Raw genomic sequence first — 22963 nt, 5'->3', positions numbered from 1 at the left:
AAACCCTTGCTCCTTCTTCAGATCTGCAAGAAAACCACGAAATATATACGAGATGAACAAAATTATATACACATGGTTAGAAAATAGATACAAAATCTATAGATCTACAAGCCCACAGAGTGAGTACAACTCTGCTCTTGGGTATTAGAATACAAGCTCTAAATAGCCAAATTTATTCAGTAAGAGCACAATAATTGAGAAAAATAGATTAGAAATAGATTATATCACAAACTAAGGCCAAGAAACCCCTGCAAAATTTTTGGCAGATAAGACTTTAGGAGAAACCAAAGAAGGCTCTTCCGCTTCTATTATTTGGGAGTCGGTCAGTTCAACTGAAAACGTCCCCAAATGCCCAAGATCTGAATCAAAAAAATGGATCTCTACACACTAAAGATAAAATTGTTAAATCACAAGGAGATAGATAACACAATGAAATAGAGGCCTAAGGGTTCAACCAAAAACCCACTAGTGTTGCTAATTCTAAAGTGAGTCTCTAAACTCAAATACTAATGCAAGATACCTGTACAAATAGCAGATCCACAAATTGGCAAGTGAAATAACAAATTTTTAATTATAACCATTAGAGCATTAAGAACAAAACTCAGAAATTTTTTACCATAGAAATTGGAAGAGGAACACCATTTTGAATTAGCCCACAAATAATTCCTTTATTAATTAAAAAAAAATCCAGTACAAGACTATAGCAGAGATTCAATAGCCAAGAGCTCGATCTAATAATGATACAATGAGGAACTTAGAGCTTCCTTAAATAGAAAAAATGAGAGATCTAGATCCCTCTCCAAGTGAAAATGGCTAGGTCCCAAGAGTTTCTCATCTTTGACTTGACCCCACAAGAAAAATGGCTAGATCCTTCCAAAGAATTCATATCCCATGATTGCCTGCGCGGATCTCTAAGAAAAAATTCGATTTGCCTTGAACACTGCGCTGGATGGACCAAAATTTTGATCTCAGAGCACAAAAATATTTTCTCAGATTTTCTCCTTGAAAACCCCTCATTCAAAATAACCTCCATGGACCATTCCTTTTAAAATCGATTTTGCTCGGTCCTAGGCCTTTTTCCTAGACCATTGAATTTTTCCTTTGACCACTATTTTTTTTGGAAAATGGAATTCCCACAAATTTTTGACTTGATTTTTATATTTGGGAATTTCCATCTTCTTTTTTTATAATTTTCACTTAGAGAAAATATTTTTTTCCACTGGAAAAATCGTAATCTTTCATTATAATTGAAAAATTACATGTTGTAGATGCCTTTCGGCATATGCTGCATTGGCCCTTAGCCATCTCTGTGAGCCATAATAAAAAATGGTGCTCAGTTTTTGTCAAAAAAAGATGCATATATCATCCATCACCACGCAAGGTGTTCGGTTTTCAGAAAACAAGAAACAAATAATAATGTACAGATGGGGGGAAAGTCAAGCTTTTCGCCCTTTTTTCTTCTCAACCTTTCTCCACCCCCCCTGAGACTCTGTTGGAGTTATAAGTGCTAGCGCTGTATCAGCCACAGGTTGGGGATTGTCTTTATCAGAATCTGATGTGTCTGATATGTGTTGACGTTTGGATCTGCTCATATCCATTGTTTCTGGTATCCTTGCCGACTGTACGTTTATAAGTTCTTGTGGATTTATGTCTTCTACTTCTGGTTCTTTGTTCATCTGATTGGTCTCATTGGGGGTTACATGTTCCACCTCTTCTTCCTCCTTGTCATCCGAGAGTGGTGGAGGAAATTGCCATCCCTTGGCTTGTTTCCCCGTTTTCTTCTTCCTACGAGTGTCTTTTTTGGCTGTTGGACATGTGCTTTGTAGGTGTCCTGTTTGTCGGCAGGTTCTGCATCTGAATGCTGTATTTTCATAATCTAAAATCTGTGACCAACACCTCTGTCTATGCTTCAGTTGAATTTGGTCTGGCAAGCCTTTGCTGAGGTCTACTTCCACACATATTCGTGCATAAGTGTAGATTCTTTCCTCTAGTCTTTGGGTGTCCATTTTGATGTAACGCCTGATAGTATTACCGATTCCTGCGAGTACTTGTTGACTCCAGAGGTGTAATGGGAGATTGTGCAATCGCACCCAAACTGGCATCTTAGAGACAACCATTGTATTTGCATCAAAATCTGGGAACCATGGTGTGATGAAGAGTCCCGTGGATCCCCAGAACCAAGGTCCTTCCTGTATTACAGAGTCTCTAGCCTCTGCTGTAGGAAAGTTCACTATGAAGAACCCCTTGGAACAGAGATGTATTTCACATTGTGTAGTCCAGTTTGTGAAGATCCAATGAAATAGATCAACCGGTTTGGGCCAAAAACAGTTGAATCTACATATTATTGCTTGTCTTTCATATATAGTGCAGTGCTCATATGTTTTTGGTATATCTATGCTATATTCTGGGGTATGATTCAGCTGTTCCACAATGTATGGCCTTGCTGTTGAACTAGGTTGTCATTGATGTCAATATGGCAATATTCTGGATACTAGAGGATGACATGAAGCCAAGGGGATGCAGAGCAGATTCATGAAGAGACAGGAGCAAAGGCCATCAGGATAGCCGAGCCATATATATATATATATATATGCGGAAACAGACATATATGCAAGGAGGTGGTCTTTGAAAGACACTGCCAAGCCAAGAGGAGTAGATGGAGATGAGAGGAGCAGACAGAGCCACCAAGCCATCGGAGAGCCATGTCAAAGCAAGAGGAACACTGCCTGTAAAACAGGCATATCGGAGCAAATGGACCGAGAGGAGCAAATGGAGCAAGAGGAGCCAAGAGGAGCAGATGGAGCAAGAGGAGCCAAGAGGAGCAATATATATAGAGCCATAGGTATATGCCAAAGAGGAGGTGCACACAGAGCCATCAAAGGAGCTACAGGAGCAAGAGGAGCCATCGGAGGAGCTATCGGAGCCATACTTATAGACCATACATATATGCCAAAGAAGAGGAGCAATGGAGCAGACAGAGTTAGCGGAGCTACAGGAGCAACCAGAGCAAATGGAATAGAGCATATATATATGCCATATCGAAGGAGTGTCAGAGCAGAGGAGCCATATCGAAGACAATACTTCATATATATATAGTTGTGTTTAAAGCCAAACTTTCATCAAAGCGGGAGAATACATAGGAGCCGTTTGATCTGCCAGATCAACGGTCCAGAAGAAATCGCAGAGGAGCAAAGAATCCTTATCGCATCGGCGAAAGTCCCTTGGAGTCGTCAGAACTGTTTAAGGTGCAAGCAGTGAAATCCGGAGCCGAAACTCTTATCAAGCAAAATAGAAAGCATATCGGGTCCGCGGAGGACTTGTATCATTTCGGAGGTAGCGATCAGCGAAATCGCCGAAGGACCCGAAGCCGAAACTCTTATAAAGCAAAATAGAAAGCATATCGGGTCCGCGGAGGACTTGTATCATTTCGGAGGTAGCGATCAGCGAAATCGTCGAAGAACTCGGAGCCGAAATTAAGTTAGGAAGGAGTATAAGGAGGTGTCGGGTCCGCGTTCCTTGTCGGAGAACGGAGCAACAGTGCAGTGGACGCGATATGCGACTTAGCGCTGACCGTCCGATCTGAAGGAATAATGGACGGCGGAGATCTAATCGGCAATCGGCATATCGGAGCGATCGCGTCGGAAGGATCGGGGGAAGCGATATGTGACATCGCCGATAATTGGAGCCGAAATATTATAAAACAGAGCCTAAAGGTGCGTCGGGTCCGCAGACCCTTTGTATTACAAAACTGCCGATGCGAACCTGCCGAAAAGCCGGACCCGAAATCATTAAGAAGCAGAGTATAGAGGGCCGTCGGGTCCGCAGAACTATCGCATCGCAAGAGGCCGCGATAACCTCGACATCCTGGACCCGAAGTCATTTTAGGAAGGGATATAATCGGCATATCGGGTCCACAAGGGCGTCGGAGGTCGGAGTTAAGGGATTAATTGGGATCGCCGAAATCCGGACCCGCCGATAATTATAAAGGCGGGCGGATAAGATTTGAAATCCGTGAATGTTCATATTGAGCAGAATTACATGGGTTCCCGTGTATTAAAATATATGTGACCGCCGGGTTTTACAGTGTTGGCCATATATTTGTATATGTGCATTTCCCTGGGGCTTTAAAGCTTAGCCCGATAGTTAACACGCAGTTGGGCGGTGGCTTCCGATGGGTGATTAAAAGCGTCGATAAAAAGGTGGCTCTGATTCTAAGTAAGTCCAAGGTTTATAGAAGGCACATAGCCTAAGGAAAGCTTTCGATAGACATAAAAGCGGTGATAAAAGGGTGGCTCCGATTCTTAAGTGTGGAGGTGAAAATACTGTAAGGAATAGTCCCGATAGCTTGAGAAACCAAATCATGGCGATTATGATTATGATAAGGACGTGGCTGTCCGTTAAAAAATGCCATCCCTGTGTATGCCCACAATCATTGGCAAAGCAGCGCTGTTACAAGTTTTTGAACTTGTGTTCTCTACGGATGACTCGATCCTTGCTCATTGATTCAACGTGTCCTGTGAAAACGAATGGACAGAGGAAGCTACAGCGACAAACAAGCCAACAAGTGAGGAAGCTGAAGTAGGCGAGAAGGAAGCCGAAGAGCCAGCAAGAAAGAGGAAACGAATGGACAAAGACAGGTATGCATAAAACAGTAAACAAAGGACTGCATGTGTGGTGATGGTTGTTGCAAACAAACCAGAATATGAGGTAGCAGAAGCAGCAGAGGTGGTGGAGCATTGTTTGAATTTGCTAGTGAACACTGCTGCGGCTGTTGAACACTGTTGGAGCTGTTGTGGGGGTGAAGAACCAGAGTGTGAGGTAGTAAAAGCAGCAGAGGCTGTAGAGGCTGCAGAAGCAACGGAGGTTATAGAGGCAGCAACAGCAGAAAAGGCTATTGGAGACTATGCGTGGGTAGTGTGCAGAGCTGTGAAGACTCATCCATAAGAAGACATGGTTGTCATTGATACTGTAGTTTGGAGACTACAGTGAAGCTGTAAATAGACAGAACTCAGCAGAGAAGAGTTCTGAGAGCAGAAGGATTGGAGTCCTTGGGGTTGGAGCCTTAAAAGTGAGAAGGATGGGAGTCCTTGAGGCTGGTGCCTCAGAAGTGAGATTGGATTGGAGTCCTTGGGGTTAGTGCCTCAAAAGCAGGAAGGATTGAAGTCCTTGGGAGTTGGTGCTCTTAAGTCCAAGATTGGTGTCTTGGGAAAATAGAGTTGGTGCTCTGGAGGTTGGAGCCTCACCAAAGTCCAAGTTGGAGCTTGGCAAGCGATTGTGACCATCTATATATTGTATTTATTTTACTGCACAGTTATATTAATAAAAGCATTTATTCTTGCTGTTCATATTGTGTTCTGAATATATATGTTTTAACTGGTAAAACAATAGTGGGAAAAAGAAATATTGATTCACCCCCCCTCTCAGTATTTCCAACACTTGCATCCATAATCGTTTGATTTGGTGCTGCTTCGGCTGTGTTTTTCCCTTGAATAATGTTTTTGAAGGATATACTTCCTGTTTTTTTCCCCTAATGTTTCCTGTAATCTTTGTACCAGTCCCACTTCCCTCACCCCTGTAAGGATTTCCGCTGTTGTCTGTCACGCCCCCTCTTAATCTCAGATTGAGAATTATTGTTGACAAGGGTATGATTTTGTATTCCCTGAGGTAATTTGTGTACTGGAGTACTCTGCCCCCATGTATCAGATTTTGTGATCTGGTGGGCTATCCAGATTGTTGCAGTATAAGATTTTGTAGTTGCTTTATAGAGTCAGTCTCTTTTACCCAAAGAAATTGTGTTTTTCCGGCAGGGGTTTTGACAAAAACTTGGAAGCTGTGGGTACTTACCGGGGATCCAGATCTTGTTACCAGCTGAAATTGGTTTGTCCATGGATCTACAAATTCTCCTCGCCACAGAGAGTGCTCTGTGTTCCCTACGCTGTGACCGCTGCTTCCCTTGGAGTGATCATCCTTGCTAGCCTCGGATCCATCCTCTGCAATCTTGTATTCCCCTATTCTTTTCTTGTTCCTGCTTGAAACCCTTGTCTAGCACGTTGCTTTCGCCCAGAAACAAAACGGGTTTGCTGTGGAGGGCAACGGATCGGATCTTTCCTTGTTGGGTTTCTCGTCGCCATAGATCCTATCCCTCAGGTGATTGCCTTCGTAAATAGTCCCTGATGCCAGAGATGGGATCCTATTTTCACCGCTTTGGCTCTGATGTCCTGCTACAGCAACCTTCGGCTCTGGTGCCTGTGTCATTTCCTGCAGATTGAACGCATGCAGTGTTTTGACCTTGGCATAGATGGTTGGGCTCGCCCTGAGATCTGTCAGGGTCAGATCTGCGATAACTTCGCCCAGACTGTTGCCCCAGCACCCATTCTGCGCTACCCATCCCTTCCAAATGGCATCCTCTAATTCTTTGCCGGCTGGTTGATTTGATCGAAGTAGGTGCTTAACTCTCTGCAAAAAATCCGTTCCAGTGATCCCTTGTCCCTCTCTGGATATATCAAATCAGATCTGGAGGGGCAGGTTCAGCCATGTCCTGGAGAGTGGTCGGTCTGCCACAAGGGAAGCAGATTTCAGTTTGTGGAAGAACCTGACTGTTGCTGCGTTGGAAACCTGGACTCCCTTCCTGTTTACCCCTGTGCTCCCTCTACCTCTGGTCTGGTGTGCGACGACGTTGCAGAGGGTAGCTTCAGAAACCCTAGACCACTTGCTCTGCTTCATGAGGTTATAGGCTCGAAGCTTCGGGGCATTGCAAGGTCCAACTATTGCCTGCTGATAAAGGGCGTAAAGATGCAAAGTTGTTTCATTCGAAAAACTCTTAGCAGGCTTAGCGGATTCACCGAATCCGGCATAAGCGGCCACTGCATAGAATCGATCTGGATATGACAGGCCAGATGCTGCCTTCGCCCAAGCTCGGATTCCATACCTGCGGCGGCTATGGTGTCGCTAGAGCTCTTCATTGTCGGCATTCAGGTTTTGGGCACCGTTGTTCAAAACCCTAGCTCCGCACAGGATCGCCATTTCTCTCCTCTGTAACTTAAATCCTTATTATCCACCATCTATGGTTCACTTGGAGAGAATCTTATTTTTCTCTCATTTCAATTTTCTGGCTAATTTCCAGCTAATTAATTGCCAGTGTTTGCCAAAAATTGGAAAAAAAATACAATTTGAGGGGTATAGACATATTTTTTGACCCCTAAAGTGTATCTAGATAGAAAGCTGAGGTGTTGAGGTCTAATTTTGATTACTCATACCCCCTACAACTTCGATATGCATCATTTTTACTTTTTATATCAAATATTATGTTAAAAGTCTCGCTCAATGGGGGAATTTTGACTATTAAAAATTGACCCCTAGACAACCAAATTCTTTGAAACTTTAGACATGATCTAGTATGGCATTTTTTATCGACATTATACACTAGGACTCACCTAAGACCTCACCATCAAGCCTTACTCTAGCTTTGGGGGATGTGTGGGAGAAAACCTTAACCGATTATAAGTGTTGAAAAACACAAATAATGAGTTAAGGAAGAAAAGCTCCCTAGAGTGAAAACTGTCGCAATAATTCTTAGGCTACATAGATGTGTTATATGGCTTTATTTTCATCATACTAGAATCATTTTTACAACGAATTTACAAGGTTGCAGAATTTGGAATACATGATGCTGACAATCTGCTGCAAAATGATGATGAAGATCTGGAATTCTGACTTCTTTGACCATGACGAGCTGTTCTGACATGTGCTTTGAACATGGGATAGTTGACCAAACTTCAAATACAATTTGAGGGGTCAACAGGTTGCTTATCCTTAAGAGGGCAGAAATAAGAGAGAGAAAAGGTGCAAAATTCAATATGTGGATAAGATAAAGGTTGATCACCAATTAGGCAAGGTTAGTGCCTAGCCCTTGGGTTGATGGAGTCTATGAGATAGATAGATTAGCCAAGCCTTGCAAAGGAGTAAGGATATTTTGATGCCCTAGCAACAAAACCTTAACTATTACCTTTGTAAGGGATTAATATTCACTTGGGAGAGCTAATTCAAAGATTCACCAAGGGGATTGTCATTCACATACTATACATGAGTAATGCATGTAATGATGATATTTATCTTCTAAACAATTTATCTTCAATAACAATGACACAATAGAAAAAATCTTGGATCATCAATGCATTCCATAAATTAGACACAAAATCGGAAGTTTATCAACAACAAAACTCACTTACAAGATAACATGCATGAACAATCCATTCATTGATCCAAGATAACTTCCCCAAAGCTAAGACAAGAGCTCCAATAGACAAAATACTCCATAGATCACATCTCTCCAAAGATATAAGAAGGCCGAAATTCTCTAAGAGAGGCCTAATTAATCCAAGTGATGATGATGAAATGAAATGATCCTCTCCTCTATTTATATGAGAAGAATGAGTCTTAATATTAGCCTAAAATCCCCTACTAACAAGTTAAATCACAAGAATCCCTTGGGTTACGAGCCAAACCACTAGCCTTTGATCATAAGTGCAAAATAAGCCCACATGTGTGAGCCACTAGCCTTCTAGAGATGACATCATGCATGAAATAGGCTTCAAGTGGCATCTCCAAGTGCTATGAGGTGTTCAAGGTGGTGTAGTAGCATGTAATAATCTTGATTTGACGGTTGGCCCTCAAATCCACCTCATTGGCTCCCCGTGGTCCCAAAATTTAGTTGGGGCACCACAAAGTGGTCTCTATGGGTCTCCAATTGCTCAAAGTGTCCATCTTTGCTCCAACGTTGAAGGCTTTCCAGGTGCTACTAGTCCTCCCAAGTCTTTGAAGGTGAGATCATCCCCATCTAGGCCCTAAATCAGCTGCAATCCTACATAAGGTGCTAAGACTGGCCTAGGGGCATGCTGCTGCAAGTGTGTCATCTTGAAGAATCATCAAATCCAGTGCAAAGAGGCACAACGTCCTGGGTGCAAGGAGTGCTTTGGTACATGTGTGATATGCTGGTACTGTTAGGAGGCCCAGGAGTCTCAACGCTTCACTTGATAATGCCAGTATACTTCTCTAATGGCTTGGGTACCTCTAGAAAGGTGCGCCAGACATGGGTTGCTGAACTACCTAACAATCATAACGTAGATTCTAGTAAAAGCAACCAATCATTAGGGACAAAAATCATTATTGCATCTAAGTGAACCAAGCTTGAATGTAATGGGCTATTTAATACATCAAATAAGGATTCGCTTCCAAAATCAGGGCCTTGAGCTCGCAATGGTGTTTCCTCCAATTGATTTGGGGTAGCATCAGATGTGCTCTAGCCACGAAATTTGGTGGAGAGGCTAAGGCACATGAGATCTCCAATACCCAGAAAGGGTTTGGGCAGATTCTAAACAGTTTGGGAGATATTAAAATAATTAATATTTTTAATGGAGTCCCTAAGTCTAAACTTAGGGAAATTAAAATATTAATGTGAATTAATATAAAACTGTGTTAGAATGGTCCAAAAGTCATAGATCAAGCCAGATCTAATCTTAGCTGTTGATTAGGGACTTAATCTCGGCCGTTGGTTTGTCAACGAGAAAAGTATAAGAGGAGGCTTGAGGGTCACTTGGAGAACACACTAAGGGATCAAGATTTCAATTTTCTAGGGTTGGGTTTGCTGAGAAAGTTGAGAGAGTGATCTGGAGTTGTAGCTGAGGGGCAGTGAATACAAAAGCAGAGAGGCAGAGGTAGTGTTGGGAGGATTAGCGCAGCAGCCGGGAAAGCTGACGCAGAGGGTAGAAGTCGGAACTGTCGGGAACAACCAGAACAGTCGGGAAAGCTGACGCGGAGGGCAGAAGCCGGAATTGCCGGGAATAGTCGGAACTGCCAGAACAACTGGGAAAGCTGATGCAGAGGGCAGAAGCTAGAACTGTCGGGAACAGCTGGAATTGTCGGGAACTGCCAGGAAAGTTGATGCAAAGGGTAGAAGCCAAAACTGCCAGGAAAGCTAACGCAAAGGGCAGAAGCTGGAACGGCCGGGAATCGCCGGAATTGTCGGGAACAGCTGAAACTGTCGGAAACTGCTGAAACTGCTGGGAAAGTTGACGCAGAGGGCAGAAGAGGTTGACGCAGTCCCTAGAGGCTGACGTTGGGGTTTTTCGTGGGGTAGATTGGAGCTGAGGAGTTGCCGGAGTGTTTATCTAGGGTTTCAGCGCATCTGGCTCCGAAGGAGAGGTACTACTGCCGAGATTTTTCTCTGTTGGGCGAGTCGGATTTGGCACCCAGATTGTATTCTGAAACTGCTTAATAAGTCAAACCCTCAGATAGCTTCACCAGTTTTCCCGTATTGGGTTTTTCTGGGGACATTAGTCCAAAAATAATAGTGTCATTTGTGTGCTTGTTTCTGTTTCCTTCAGTTGATGATCTGTAATGTGTTGAGCATGTACTTGTGTTTATTTTCAGTATTTACATGGTAAATAACTTGTTAATTAATCAGAACAAGTAGGAAGGAATAAATCAGAAAGTACGTGGAGGGTTTCTAACTCTTAGACTTAGAAACTTCAACACCTCCTTAGGTAGGAGTGGCCGAAGGACAACCCTATTAGGCGTTTCCAACCCCTAAGGGGAAGTAACATTTCTTCAGTCCACCCTTTAATTGTTAGGTGTTAGTGAATAATATTGATGGTACAAAGGGGAGAACACTTCATGGCCAAGTGCCATGGTCAAAGGGATTGACTAATGGGGATCCACATCTTGAGTGTATAGATGTGAGGAGGGAGCAATTGTGGATGCATGAGTTACCAACTCAACCTTTGTTTTTCCACCCCTCTTGTGCACCTTTTACTTTTGCTTGATTTTGTTTTGTATTACTGCTCATAGCTCAAGAGTTAGAGCTTACTTTGCATGATATAACAATTGTATTATCCTTTAATGTTTAGTCAATTTAGTGCTCATCAGGGTCGGGACAATCAAGGGTTCCTTTTTATGATATAATGGGGCAACATGTGCTCAAGAATCGGGTGATGGCCATAATGAGTGAGGTAGAGTTCATGCTAGGCTCTTGCCCATGTGCTAATGTGTATGTCCATGGCCATGTTTTTCATTTTGACATTCTTTCTTTTGATTTTGTTTTGTGGCCATGATATGCTTTTTCTGTTTCTTTTAGCTACATAAACCTCCTAGGGAAAAGTTTTGGGCCCTACGTAGGTATGTGGATGTATGGGTGCCAAATCCCATAGAACCAATGGTCAATTAAACCCGAAGAATGGATGTGAGATAAGGGTTTGTAATGTATGATGGAAACTGTTAAGTATGATGTAGGGTTAGATGGAACTACGCTATCTCAATCAGGGCTTCCCAAGTAGTGCCCTTCCTATACCCATTGGGCCATTAGGGGAGGTTCTATTGGACTAGGACTGAAGATTAACCCCCCATTTAAAGTGAGAGAACAAGAGCACGGTCAAAACCCATCCTTTTTCTAGGTCACCCTATAATCCATACCAAATTCCCAAATACAAACAAGCAACTCGATTGCAAAATGATTAAAGTACCTTTTGATCGAAAACCCACCTTCGTCCATTTGATCATGCCTAGTGGGTAAGAAGCATATGGATGATGCAAGTGGTAGACATATAATGGTATGTCAATAACTAGCGGTGGTTATCAGGAGCTGCTGGTTGCAGGGATGACCGACTAACTGTCAAGATAGGTTTTACCCATTTTAGTTGGTAATGGGTTTGCCTTTGTTTTTTTCCCAATCTCTAGGGCATTGCCACATCATCACTAGATTGCCACGCCATCTTACCCTTGTGCCTAATCTACAACATCTTGCATGATCATAGAAGTCCGACACTTGTATTTTCTTCGTCTCACCATGTTGATCACTTTTGATGTCATGCATGCAAGAAACAACCAAACACTCCGCCAAAAAATTCCACTTGGAAAAATCCCTATATTGCTGACCAAGTTTGATCAAGTGACCGAACCATAACTTTTCATGAGATGCATGGCATGTAATTATCTAGTCTTGCTCTTCAATTTGAGCTTGGGTTGAGAAGTGTGAATTTCCTTGGGAAGTGTGAATGTTGTCACTAGAGACTACTATGCTATGTGAGCTATCATGAGTAATATTGCACCAAGGCCAAGGTCACCTATAGACTCTAATCATGTGGAATGACATAGGTGCACCTTCACATAGGTTGGACTGGCCTAGACACTGGTGATCACCTCTAGAAAAGCAAGGCTCCCATAAAACCATGACTCACGAGTCCTCATGAGAAGCCTCCCAAGGTCCTCCAATCCGGTTAGGGATGAGATTGCCGAAATGAAGCTTTCAAAGGATAGGGCATGGTACGACCAATCATAATGAATACAGTCTCAAACTGATAAAACACGGGTCTAGGAGACCTAATAGAAAGCCTCACATGGTTTTTACAAGGCTTTGACTTGTGACCTTTGGCTTACAATGGTGGTGAATGATATACTGAAAAGTCTATGTACCTCCACTACCTCCACTGATGGAGGGGTAATAGGGTGGAAGTGAAAGAGGAAAAATGGAAGGTGTTAAGTATTATTAGGATATGAAGTAACCCAACTAGATCCCCAATATTATGACTTCACCTAAGTTTCAACAACACTTATATAATGAAAATTATGCCCCTTAATGGTATATCAGACAAATTAATAAAATCTGTATTGTTAAGATGTGTTATTAGATTAGACCCAAAGTTTGTTATGTTTATGACTAGGTAAGAAACGATCACACGATGTCTAAACAAAAAAGCCACACAAGAAATCGTAGCCCATCAAATGAAAAATTATGCATGAAGTACCATCTATGAGTGTGTTACCACTCTGACTAGCAGGGGACCTAAAGGGGGTTCCTAAGAGGGTAACTGCTAGGTCAACCGTCAAGGGCAACGGTGGAGGCTTAGCCCATTGTCACCACAACTAAGTCTCCCTGCTCTTTATGGACTTTCACCGATGGGAGAAGTCCCGGTAGTGTAGGGATCACTTTGTAAAGTAGATGTCAATGGATAGGTGGGAGGTGACCCTGAAAACCCTTTCCCAAGGATGGAATGAAAAATGGAACTTGCTTGCTCTTTAAGCAATGGAACTCATGTGTTGACTTTTGCCCACGTGCTAATTATTTTTGTCCTGACCATATTTTGCATTTTGTGGTACAATTTCCTGTTAAATGTGGTCATTTATGTTTTTCATTTTTTTTTTTAATTGCTTCAACCTCCCGGGCATCATTCTAAGCCTGACCCAAGGTGGGGGGCAAGGGGATAGGGAGGCAAGCCCTATGTGGACCCAGAACGGGAATGTGGACCCAGGTGGGAGAAAAGATGAATGGGGGTATAGTGCGTGGAAAGGGAGTGATATGTGCAGATAGAAGAGTGGGAACACACACCCAAAATCAGGGTTTCCCAAGTAGTACCACCCTAGAACCAAATGGTCAATAAAGGAGATCCCAGAGGACTAAGATCCAAGTGTAACAACCAAAAGAGATCAAGGGGACAGGAGCACAAACTAAGCCCACTTTTTCCACGAAATCCCCCCATCAATCCATACCCAAAAGTATCCATGATAAGTAAACTCAATACTCAATTACCAAATGACAAGACATGCCTTTAGATTTGTGAGGCCCACCTTCAAACATACGATCAATACAAGTGGGTGAGGGACCACACGACTGGCTCGGGTGGCAGAGAAATGACACAACGAGCTAGTAGGAGGCATCAAGGCGGTGTTGGCTACAGTCTAAGGCTCATCATGGAGAAAATTTCTCCTGGGGATATCACCCACAAGGTGGTGGGTAACAAAGTGCACATAATATTTGAGGTGTAAGGCATAAGAGTTTATAAACCATGGTCGAGTCATTTGATAGAACTCATGGATGATGTAAGGATGGATGATCATAAATCTAATGGAAGAACTAGAATAACAAGTCTGAATCAATAGATAGGAGTAGGATAGCTTATCCAAGCAATATTATAGTTTCCCTTGATGGGGAACTGAGAAGGACCCCCCATTGATAGGTTAGTGAATAAGTCATGATCATATGATATAGTTAGATACAATTTTGGGATTATGTTATATTTGCATTATATTTAGTATAATCTTTCATATCTAATTTCAATGCAAAATATTTATATACTTGTCAACATTATGCATACATTTTTCTCTATTTTGAGTCTATGTTGAGTTGAACCTTCAGTCCTTGCTGAGTCATGAGAGTTTGACCCTTCAACCAAAATGCGCCTTTTGCAGAGACGAGATTGGTGTATTTGCTTAAGACTCCATTGACCCCACCATTCGATAAAGGTGGTCTTGTTAGTCATTGAGAATTTATACTTTTAAATGATAATATTGTGGTAATATGAAGCCAATGGAGGCTATAGATACATTTATTGCCTTTGTGTAGTTAATGTTCTATTTCAATTTGTACTCTATAGAGGCACATTGAGAAATGATGACTATTACATAAACATATTTCTATTGTATTTTTGCTTAATGTTTATAAATCAATATTACCCCTGTAGCATTGCAACTCTTTGTTCAAACTTCAAATATTACGCATGTCTTTTTTAACATTTGGAATTTCAATAGTCGTAAATAAATAAGAGATGGCAGCCAATTTGTTTAGCCAATTAAATAGTTCAAGTAGAGACTGAGGAAATGAATTGAGGGAAACTTGAAGTTTTATATAAAACAAACTCTTTATGAATTTGTTTGGACTCTTATATTTTAGTTAGGTATATTGAAACTTTATTGTGCCAACATTTAGATAGGTAAAAGTTGAATGTGCATTGAGTTGATCACCTTTACAAGCAAATGGTTTATCCAACATTTAAAATTTAAAACTTTCTAGGTTGTCATATTGTTTTTGTTCAATTTTAATTACACGGTGTGTTTTTCTATTGAGGCCTTCACATCTTTATGCAGCTCTTGGATTCACTGCTTGGGAAAGGACATATGGTTCTTTTACGTAGAGCAGAGTTAAAGACACTTGTGGATATGCATGGAAATGAGGTATGTTTTTGTCTAAGCATAATCTCAATTGAATCCTTTTTAATATGTGCTTAGTTTGTTGTGATAATGTGTAATATTTTCCTAAAGTTGTACGTGTGTATTTTGTTGCGTTTTGTCAAGTATGATTTTGATTGTTTTAGATCTAGATGAAAACTGAAATAAAGTTGTAGCAGTTCAAACCAAATACACATATATTGAACATGTAAATCCAATAGTAATGAGGAGGATGAATAAAGATGCTAGTAATATCTCAAATAAGAGAAGAAAATTTTATTTATCTTCGTTGTTACTACTCCTGTAACCACACATAACAAGGAACTTGTTGCACTCAAATTGTTAAAGTTCCAAGGAAGCAGAAGTACCAATTTTTTCAACACAATCGGATCACATATTAGTAGTCTACGTGTCATGGTTATCCCATTCTGCAAGTTATGTAATGTAAATGACCTCAGTAAAACCTTGAGTCTATGTAACAACCTAGGTCAGCCTATAATTTTGATGACAAATTTCATCTTGGAAGGTTTTTTAACCTCCTGATTACTTGTGTTTCTAAACACGGCTAATCAAAAGAGTTTTTTCCCTCCAGCTTAAACTCCAAAGCTAGAGTGAAATTTATTGTCGCATTATTAGGTGAGTTCGAGTGTTTTTAGTCGAGTCTGATGTAAAAGTGGTTTAGGAATAATTTAAGCTAGTTGGCTTAATTATTTTATTACAAATTCACTTGGTTTACTAGATCATATTTTTTTGCAGATAGGTTATTAACTTATTTGTTTTGAGGGTCTTGTTAGCACTCCAGGAAACTCTCCTAGGTTGTAGCTCAGAGATGCCTGGTAACATATAATCTTCAATATTGTTCTCTGAACTATTGGAATAAATGATGGTTTGGATCAAGTTAGATAACCATTTCAACTTTGTTTTCACTCAAGGCATGCATGAACGATCTCACTAATACAAGGCTTTAGACCACTAACGCTCAAATAATTTATAAATTCAATGGATAGATGGAGAACACTGATTATAACAACATATTGCATACAAAAACATAAATGAATGGCTAGCTACAGGCAGCAAAAGAGAATACTAACTGTACTTAGCAGATGCATATATGACCACGTATGGATGGCTAGCTATATGCAGCAAAGAAGCTTGCAAATCTATTTTATCAATGCAGAGATAAGATGACATTTTTCTGGCCTTAGACACAAAGAAAACATGAACAAACTGTTCAAGTGCAAGCATAGAACAACAAAGAGAATGGACATTGAACATATAATGGCAAAAGAAGCTGATATTGCTAGAATGAAGATGAGAAGCTTGAAGGAGCAGAGGAAGAATAATCTCTAGAAGTTGAACCCTTATACATCTTAACAACAACTATTTATAGCATGTTTACAATGATATTCAGCCCTCTGAGGCTTGAGAAGTCTTAATCTGTCACTCTGTCTTGTTTAACTATTTGATATGCATTGCTAACTGATTTAATGCCCTCTAGGCAAGCATGGGAGCAGAGTTTTCTGCTTTTGACAGCAGAGTAACCGCTTTCAGATATTTTTGGTGCCTTGTTGTGCTGTCTGGGAGTTTTCCTGTGCCAGAGATGCTCCATAATGTTTGTTGGTGTGGCTGTTGCGCTGTTGATGCCTCATGGCTGATTCTGCTTTGGGCTGCAGCGCGCTGTGTCCCTTCTAGTGATTTAACAATGCATGCTTCTGTTATATCAGAACAACGCTGCCCCTGTGGTGGACCCCTGTTGAAAACACTGTATATTTCCGTTTTAAACAGAAAACACAACCATCACTGCTAAATCACGCTTTCTCTGTCCTTTCGGACTTCAAAGGTCTTCAAAAATAGTTTATTCTCCTCTCGGGTTTGCCCCAGTCGCCATCACAATTCACAAAAGCCGGCATCTTGTGTGTTTCCATTATATAATGAAACATGCGAAAACACCGAAAAAATGCATGAAAAATCCTTTGGCAGACTTCGGATATAATATATTCCACTTTTCGGACCCTTTCGGGTCCGGGACTCATCGCAATCGCACTGGCTAATGCTCCCTTCATATTTTTATTAAACAACGAAAACACATGAAATACATTAAATTTTGGGCTTTCGCGGACTTGAAAATATATATATTTTATCCTGAAACCCTCTCGGGTCCGACCTTTATCACATCGGCGTTGTGTTCTGTTCCCTTTGTATTTCGTTGAAACAACGAAAATACACCAAAAACCTGGAAAATGCTTGGGCGCAGATCTCAATATTTATGAATTCCCAACTATGATGTCGTCGGATCCGTCCCATAGGGCCGCCTATCTATCTGTGCATAGGTTCCTCCCCTTGGTTGGCACCGATAGCGATATTGCGATGCGACCCGATCGCAATCGCATATCGCTCTTGCCCCAGGCCGTTTTATATATATCACAAATGCTCCCCGCCAATGCGACCCGCCGATCCAATCATCGACGATCGCTGATCGGCAGTGTCATGTGCCCACTTCCAAACCATCTCCTCTGGCCGGCCGATATGCGATTTGCCGCTTAGATTTGGGCCATAGATTGGCCAGATCTAACGACGGCTGTTCATTCCTTTGTTTAAGCCTGCGTTTGTGGGTTTTTCATGGTTTTTTAAGCATTTTAGCCTCTCGATAGTGCATTTCTGCCCTTCCAAGGGCTTTCCTCTTGCGCTGATTTTGATCATTAGATGATCTTTGAGCAAAAATTGAAGATTTCAAGGGCATTAATGGATCCATTGGCATGTTTTTAAGCAAATTTGGAGACTTCAAGGGCATATTTGGATCCAATTTTGGGCCTTTTGACAGCGAGGTTAACATTGGCTTCTTCTGGGGATGAAATCCTCCCTGTGAGGTTTCAAGGATTTCAGATCAATGCCTTTCGTGTAAAACAAAAATTAAATCTTCCTTCTAGTGTTTCATTGGGCATGGAGTCTATTTTGTATGAAATAAAAAACTGGAAAAACATATTTACAATGACAAGGCCTTAAAGCTTTAAACGAAATAAAGTTTCAAGAACCGCCCATTCACTGGGCTGCCAAAAGTATCTTCTCCTTCCAGACTATGTAAAATGAATGTATTGTTTTGCTGAGCTTGAGCGATGACAAAAGGACCTGTCCATAAGGAGTCAAACTTGCCATGATTTCCTCTTTTTTTCTTAAATACATCCCATTTAAGCACCCAATCACCTACTTGGAAATTGTCCACTTTTGCCTTCTTTCTTCTGATGAGCCTTTGACTTCTCAACCAGCTGCTCTTTGATCTGTTGTAGTTCAACTAGGTTATTCATTCTTCTTACCATGTCATTTTCTTCATCTTGTTCTTCTTGCAAGAACTTAGCCACAGGGAGAATCAACTGGATGGGGAAACAACATTAGCACCATAAACCAGTTTAAATGGAGAATTCCTTATGGATTTTTTTTGATGGTAACTCGGTCAGCCCATAGTGCAAACTTCAGCTTTGAATCCCAACTCTTTTTGTTGTCCTCTAACAGCTTTTTGATTACCCTTACAACACTCTTGTTAAATGATTCTACTAGGGCATTGCCTTGAGGATAACATGAGGTAGAATGCACCACTTGAATTCCCATGGATTTAGTCATGTCCATCAATTCTTTTGCCTTGAAAGCTGCTGCATTATCAGTGACTAGTTTGGTTGGGCAACCAAATCTAGTGAAAATATTCTCATTCAAGAACTTTATAACAACTTGATGATTGACATTCTTAGTGGGTATAGCCTCAATCCACTTGGTGAAATAATCAGTGGCTACTAAGATCCATTTGTGTTGGCCACTAGAATGTGGGTTGATCTCACCTATAAAGTCTAAGCCCCACTGCTGGAAGGGACCATTGACATGTACTGGCTTCAAGGGCAGGGATTTTAGCTGCTGTCTTCCTACAAACCTCTGACATTTGTCACAAGCTTTCACAAAAGAAAACACATCAAAGAAAAGAGTAGGCCAATAATATGCAACCCTCAGGATTTTGTGAGCCATGGTTTTCCAATAATGATGCCCTCCACAGATGCTAGAATGGAACTGGTGTATGAATTCCACAGATTGTTCTTTATCTAGACATCTCAAGAGGATTCCTGATGGGTCTTTCCAATAAAGCAGATTTTTATTTATGCAGAATTTCGCTGATCTAAGTTTAATGGCACAAGCTTGACTTGAGCTAAGCCCTGGAGGGACTTCTAGCTTTTGCAAAAAATGAACTATGCTGTAATACCATTCACATGTGGCTAGATTTTCAGCCAAATACTGATTCTGCTTTTGCTCTTCTGCTGCTCCCTCTGTCTGTTCATCATCTGAATTCAGACTCATGGAATTTATATCTAACAAGCTGCAATTTTCTTCGGCCATAAGTTTAGCTAAGCCCTGGCCTTTGACAAGCTTAGTGGGCTTCACCTCTATGTTAAACTCTATGAATTTTGCAATCCATTTAGCTCTCTTCCCATCAATATCTGGCTGAGTTAAGACATCTTTTACTAAGGCCGAAGGTACATATGCAACCACTTTGGACTGTAGAATATAAATTCTGAATGCTTTTAAAGATTTTATGGGAGCATAAGCTTGTTTTTCAATAAGGTCATAACTTAGTTCAACATCCCTTAGAGTCTTGCTGAAAAAGGCCACGGGGTGCTCTATGCCTTCATCATTTTTCTGCAACAGAACTACTGCAAGTGTATCATAAGAGGCAAAAGAGAAGATAGAAAAATCCTTAGTGCAATCTGGGCTTATTAGAGTGGGAGCTTCCATGATGGCTTCAAAAGAGCTTCTTGAAGCATCTGTCCATTTTATTTCTGCTCCTTTCTTCAACATGGAAGTGATGTGCTTTACAAGCTCAGCAAAGTTTGGAATGAACCTCCTTACAAAATTGATCTTACCCAAGAAGGATTGGATGTCCCTTTTTGACCTTGGGATGGACAATGTCTAAATGGCTTGAACCCTTGCTGGATCAATCTTCACACCTTCAGCAGAAACAATATGTCCCAAAAGTTTGCCTTCTTCGGGAGCAAACTGTGACTTCTTTGGGTTTACTAAAATTCCAAACTGTCTGCATTTTAGGAAGACCTTCCTCAAGCGCTGTAAATGGTCTTTGTGGCTGTTGGAGAACATTGTTATGTCATCGAGATAAATAAGGACAAACTTGTCCTTCTTTCCCACAAAAGCTATGTCCATGGCCCTCTGAAAAGTAGCCCCAACATTCATCAGTCCGAAAGGCATTTTGGAGTACATGAAAGTGCCCCAAGGAGTAGTGAAGGCGGTCTTTTCCTGATCTTTAGGATGTACAACAATCTGATTGTAACCTGAAAATCCATCTAAGAAAGACATGACTCTAGCCCCTAAAACTCTTTGCAGCAAGTGTTCCATCTTAGGCAAGAGATAGTTATCTTTTTTAGAGCATTTGTTCAGATTTCTAAAGTCAACGCAAAGCCTGATTTCTCCATTTTTCTTTCTCACTACCACAAGGTTAGCTATCCATTTTGAATACCTTAGGGGAACTATAATTTTGGCATCCAACAACTTCTTGATCTCTTTCTCAATCAAAGGCAATAAGAGGGGGCTGATAGGTCTTAACTTCTGCTTAAAAGGGGTGGTATTCCTTTCCAGTGGAATCTTATGCTGTATGATGTTTGTATCATAAGTTTTAAGATCACTGTATTCCCAGGCAAAAATATCAACGAATTGCTTCATGAGGGCGCAATACTCGGAATTCTGGGCAGAAGACAAATGGGTGGACAGATTGATGAATTTCGGATGGGCTGGGCTCCCTATATTATGTTTACAGACAACAGACTCATTTTCTATTTTGGCCGGCTTATAGGGTATGCCATTATGGTCAAAGAGCTTCTCTAGAAGCACCAATTCTTTTGGTATCTGATTACTGGGCAGCGGGACAATGCTTCCTCGGCCGATCTCACTTTTTAGCTTGGGCTGGCCGCATTTTCCCATGGCTTCATTTCCCTGATCGATGTGCATTTCAGAAAATTCCTCCACGACTTGCAAAAACCTGTTAATTTCCTCATCGTCTTCAAAAACCCTCCAATATTTGACATTGTTAGGCAGAGACGGTCTGTATTTTACCTGAACTTCATATGTCAATTTGGGAGGCAAAGGAGGAATAAACATGCTAGCAGAGACGAGGGAGTCGGCAAGCTGGTTCTTCATTCTTGGAATATAAGAAATGCTGAAATCGTTAAAAGAATCCTTGAGCCTCCATACCTCATCTCTGTATGCCTTCAGCCTTGGATGCTTAGCTTGGAAAGTTTTATTTACTTGCTGAATAATGAGGTCGACGTCTCCAAACAATTTCAGGCCTTTGATACCCATTTCTTTAGCAGCGCTTAAGCCCAGAATCAATGCTTCGTACTCTTCGATGTTGTTTGTGACTTGAAAGGTTAATTTGAAGGATAAATGAATGTATTCCTGTGTTGGGGACACAAGGACTACACCAGCCCCTGCAGCTTCTTTAGAGCAAGCCCCATCAAAAAACATATCCCAAATCTGTGGGCTTTCTTCCTTTGCGATCTGGCAAACTGGTTTCTTGAGTTGCGTGGAGGCCAATTGGGATTCTTCAATATGAAGAATACATGCTCCAAAATCAGTGTCAACAACATATATGGGATGATTGGTGGGATTCTTTTCATCGTTGATTATATAAACCAACTGCGTTTCTCTGTATAATCTCTTGCTCTCACCTCCGAAAACTGGGACAGTAGCATAGGACAGATCATTCTGTAATGATACACCTAGTCTCTTGATCCAACCTCTGGAAAGTAACATGCCAAACTTGGGAGGTACATCTGCTACCACAATATCCATCATCATGCTTTTCATAGGCAACTGAGACAAAGTGATCGCTAGGTCCTTGATTAATCCTAGACACTTCACTTTTCTAGTGTCAAAAGAGAACATGTCATGATAAGGCTTGGTGATGTCAAGACCCAACTCATCCATGACAGCCTTGGGCATTAGATTATGGTTGGCTCTAGTGTCCAAAAGGCAGTTGTGAAGGATTTTTTCATGAATAGTCAGAGAGACATAGAATGATGGGGAGTTGTCTTCACAATTTTCAATCATTGGGTTGAGAATAACAGCTGGCTTGTCATCTTGCAGATTTACATGGTCAGTGGAGGCTTGAATGGCTTTAGGTTCAAGGGCCTCGAGGATGGATCTTTTGAAAGACTCATTCTTCACTAGTTCAATTATAGGCATAGGTATTCTTAGCTTCTGAATTTCTGATTGAAAACTGAAAAGAGAAGGAGACTTGTCAAGGCCTCTTATCTTATGAGCTGGAGCTTTGAGAATGATGGGATCAACTGCCAATTGTTTTTGCTTATTAGCTTGCTGTACTGCAGGGACAACAACTCTTTGAACATGAGTTTCTTTGGCATTATTTATCTTTGACCACAAATTATATCTTTGCTGATCTATAGTTTGTAGAATATGTTTACCATCCCATTCTTGGCTGATCTGGTCTTGCATAATGACTTTTCATTGGTAGCTGAGGTCAAAAAGGAAGCATTGCCTTTGTCTTCCAGACAATGGATCTCATCATCTTCTTCAAACTGCTCTTCTTCCATGATTGCGTTCTAAAAAGGAGCCTTCACCCTTTGGTCTTCATTTGCATCTTTGTTTCTTTGCAAAATCTGCAACTGCTCATTAATTCTTCTATATGGATTTGGATGTGGATTTCTAGGAGCAAAGGTATTAGGCACTCTTCCTTTCCCCTGGTGCTGCTCAACCTTTAATTTGGAGATTTCAGAGGCTAATGACTCTATCATTTTGGTCATTTTATCTATCTTAGGATCAAAGGATGATGAAGACTCGCCCCTTTGTCTTCTTCTATCAACATTTCCCTTGAGCTTCTCTGCAGCCATGATGTTTGATTCCACTTCCAACGCTGCATCCTGCATGTTAGCCAAAGTAGCACATCGCCTCTCCTTCAACAGTA

General features: G+C 41.2%; 1 protein-coding gene across 4 annotated transcripts in view; it reads left to right on the top strand.

Moving 5' to 3' along the window:
• LOC149257136 (DUF21 domain-containing protein At2g14520-like) overlaps positions 1-22963 on the top strand; it is a 478430-nt gene that overhangs the window by 38702 nt on the left and 416765 nt on the right. For 3 of the 4 annotated variants that reach the window (XM_089413638.1, XM_089413641.1, XM_089413643.1), the window contains exon 5: positions 14914-15000. The exons of the other annotated variant lie outside the window; for it this stretch is intronic. In XM_089413638.1, the coding sequence (XP_089269764.1) occupies positions 14914-15000 (87 nt within the window). The remainder of the gene's footprint in view (positions 1-14913; positions 15001-22963) is intronic. 4 annotated transcript variants of the gene reach the window in all.

The sequence above is a fragment of the Pinus tabuliformis genome, chromosome 6 (genome assembly GCF_031772625.1).
Source record: "Pinus tabuliformis cultivar Carrire ecotype Pingquan chromosome 6, CPIR1, whole genome shotgun sequence".
Taxonomy (NCBI): domain Eukaryota; kingdom Viridiplantae; phylum Streptophyta; class Pinopsida; order Pinales; family Pinaceae; genus Pinus; species Pinus tabuliformis.
Note: the sequence above shows the minus strand (reverse complement) of the source record. Positions and strands in the feature narration are given on the sequence as shown.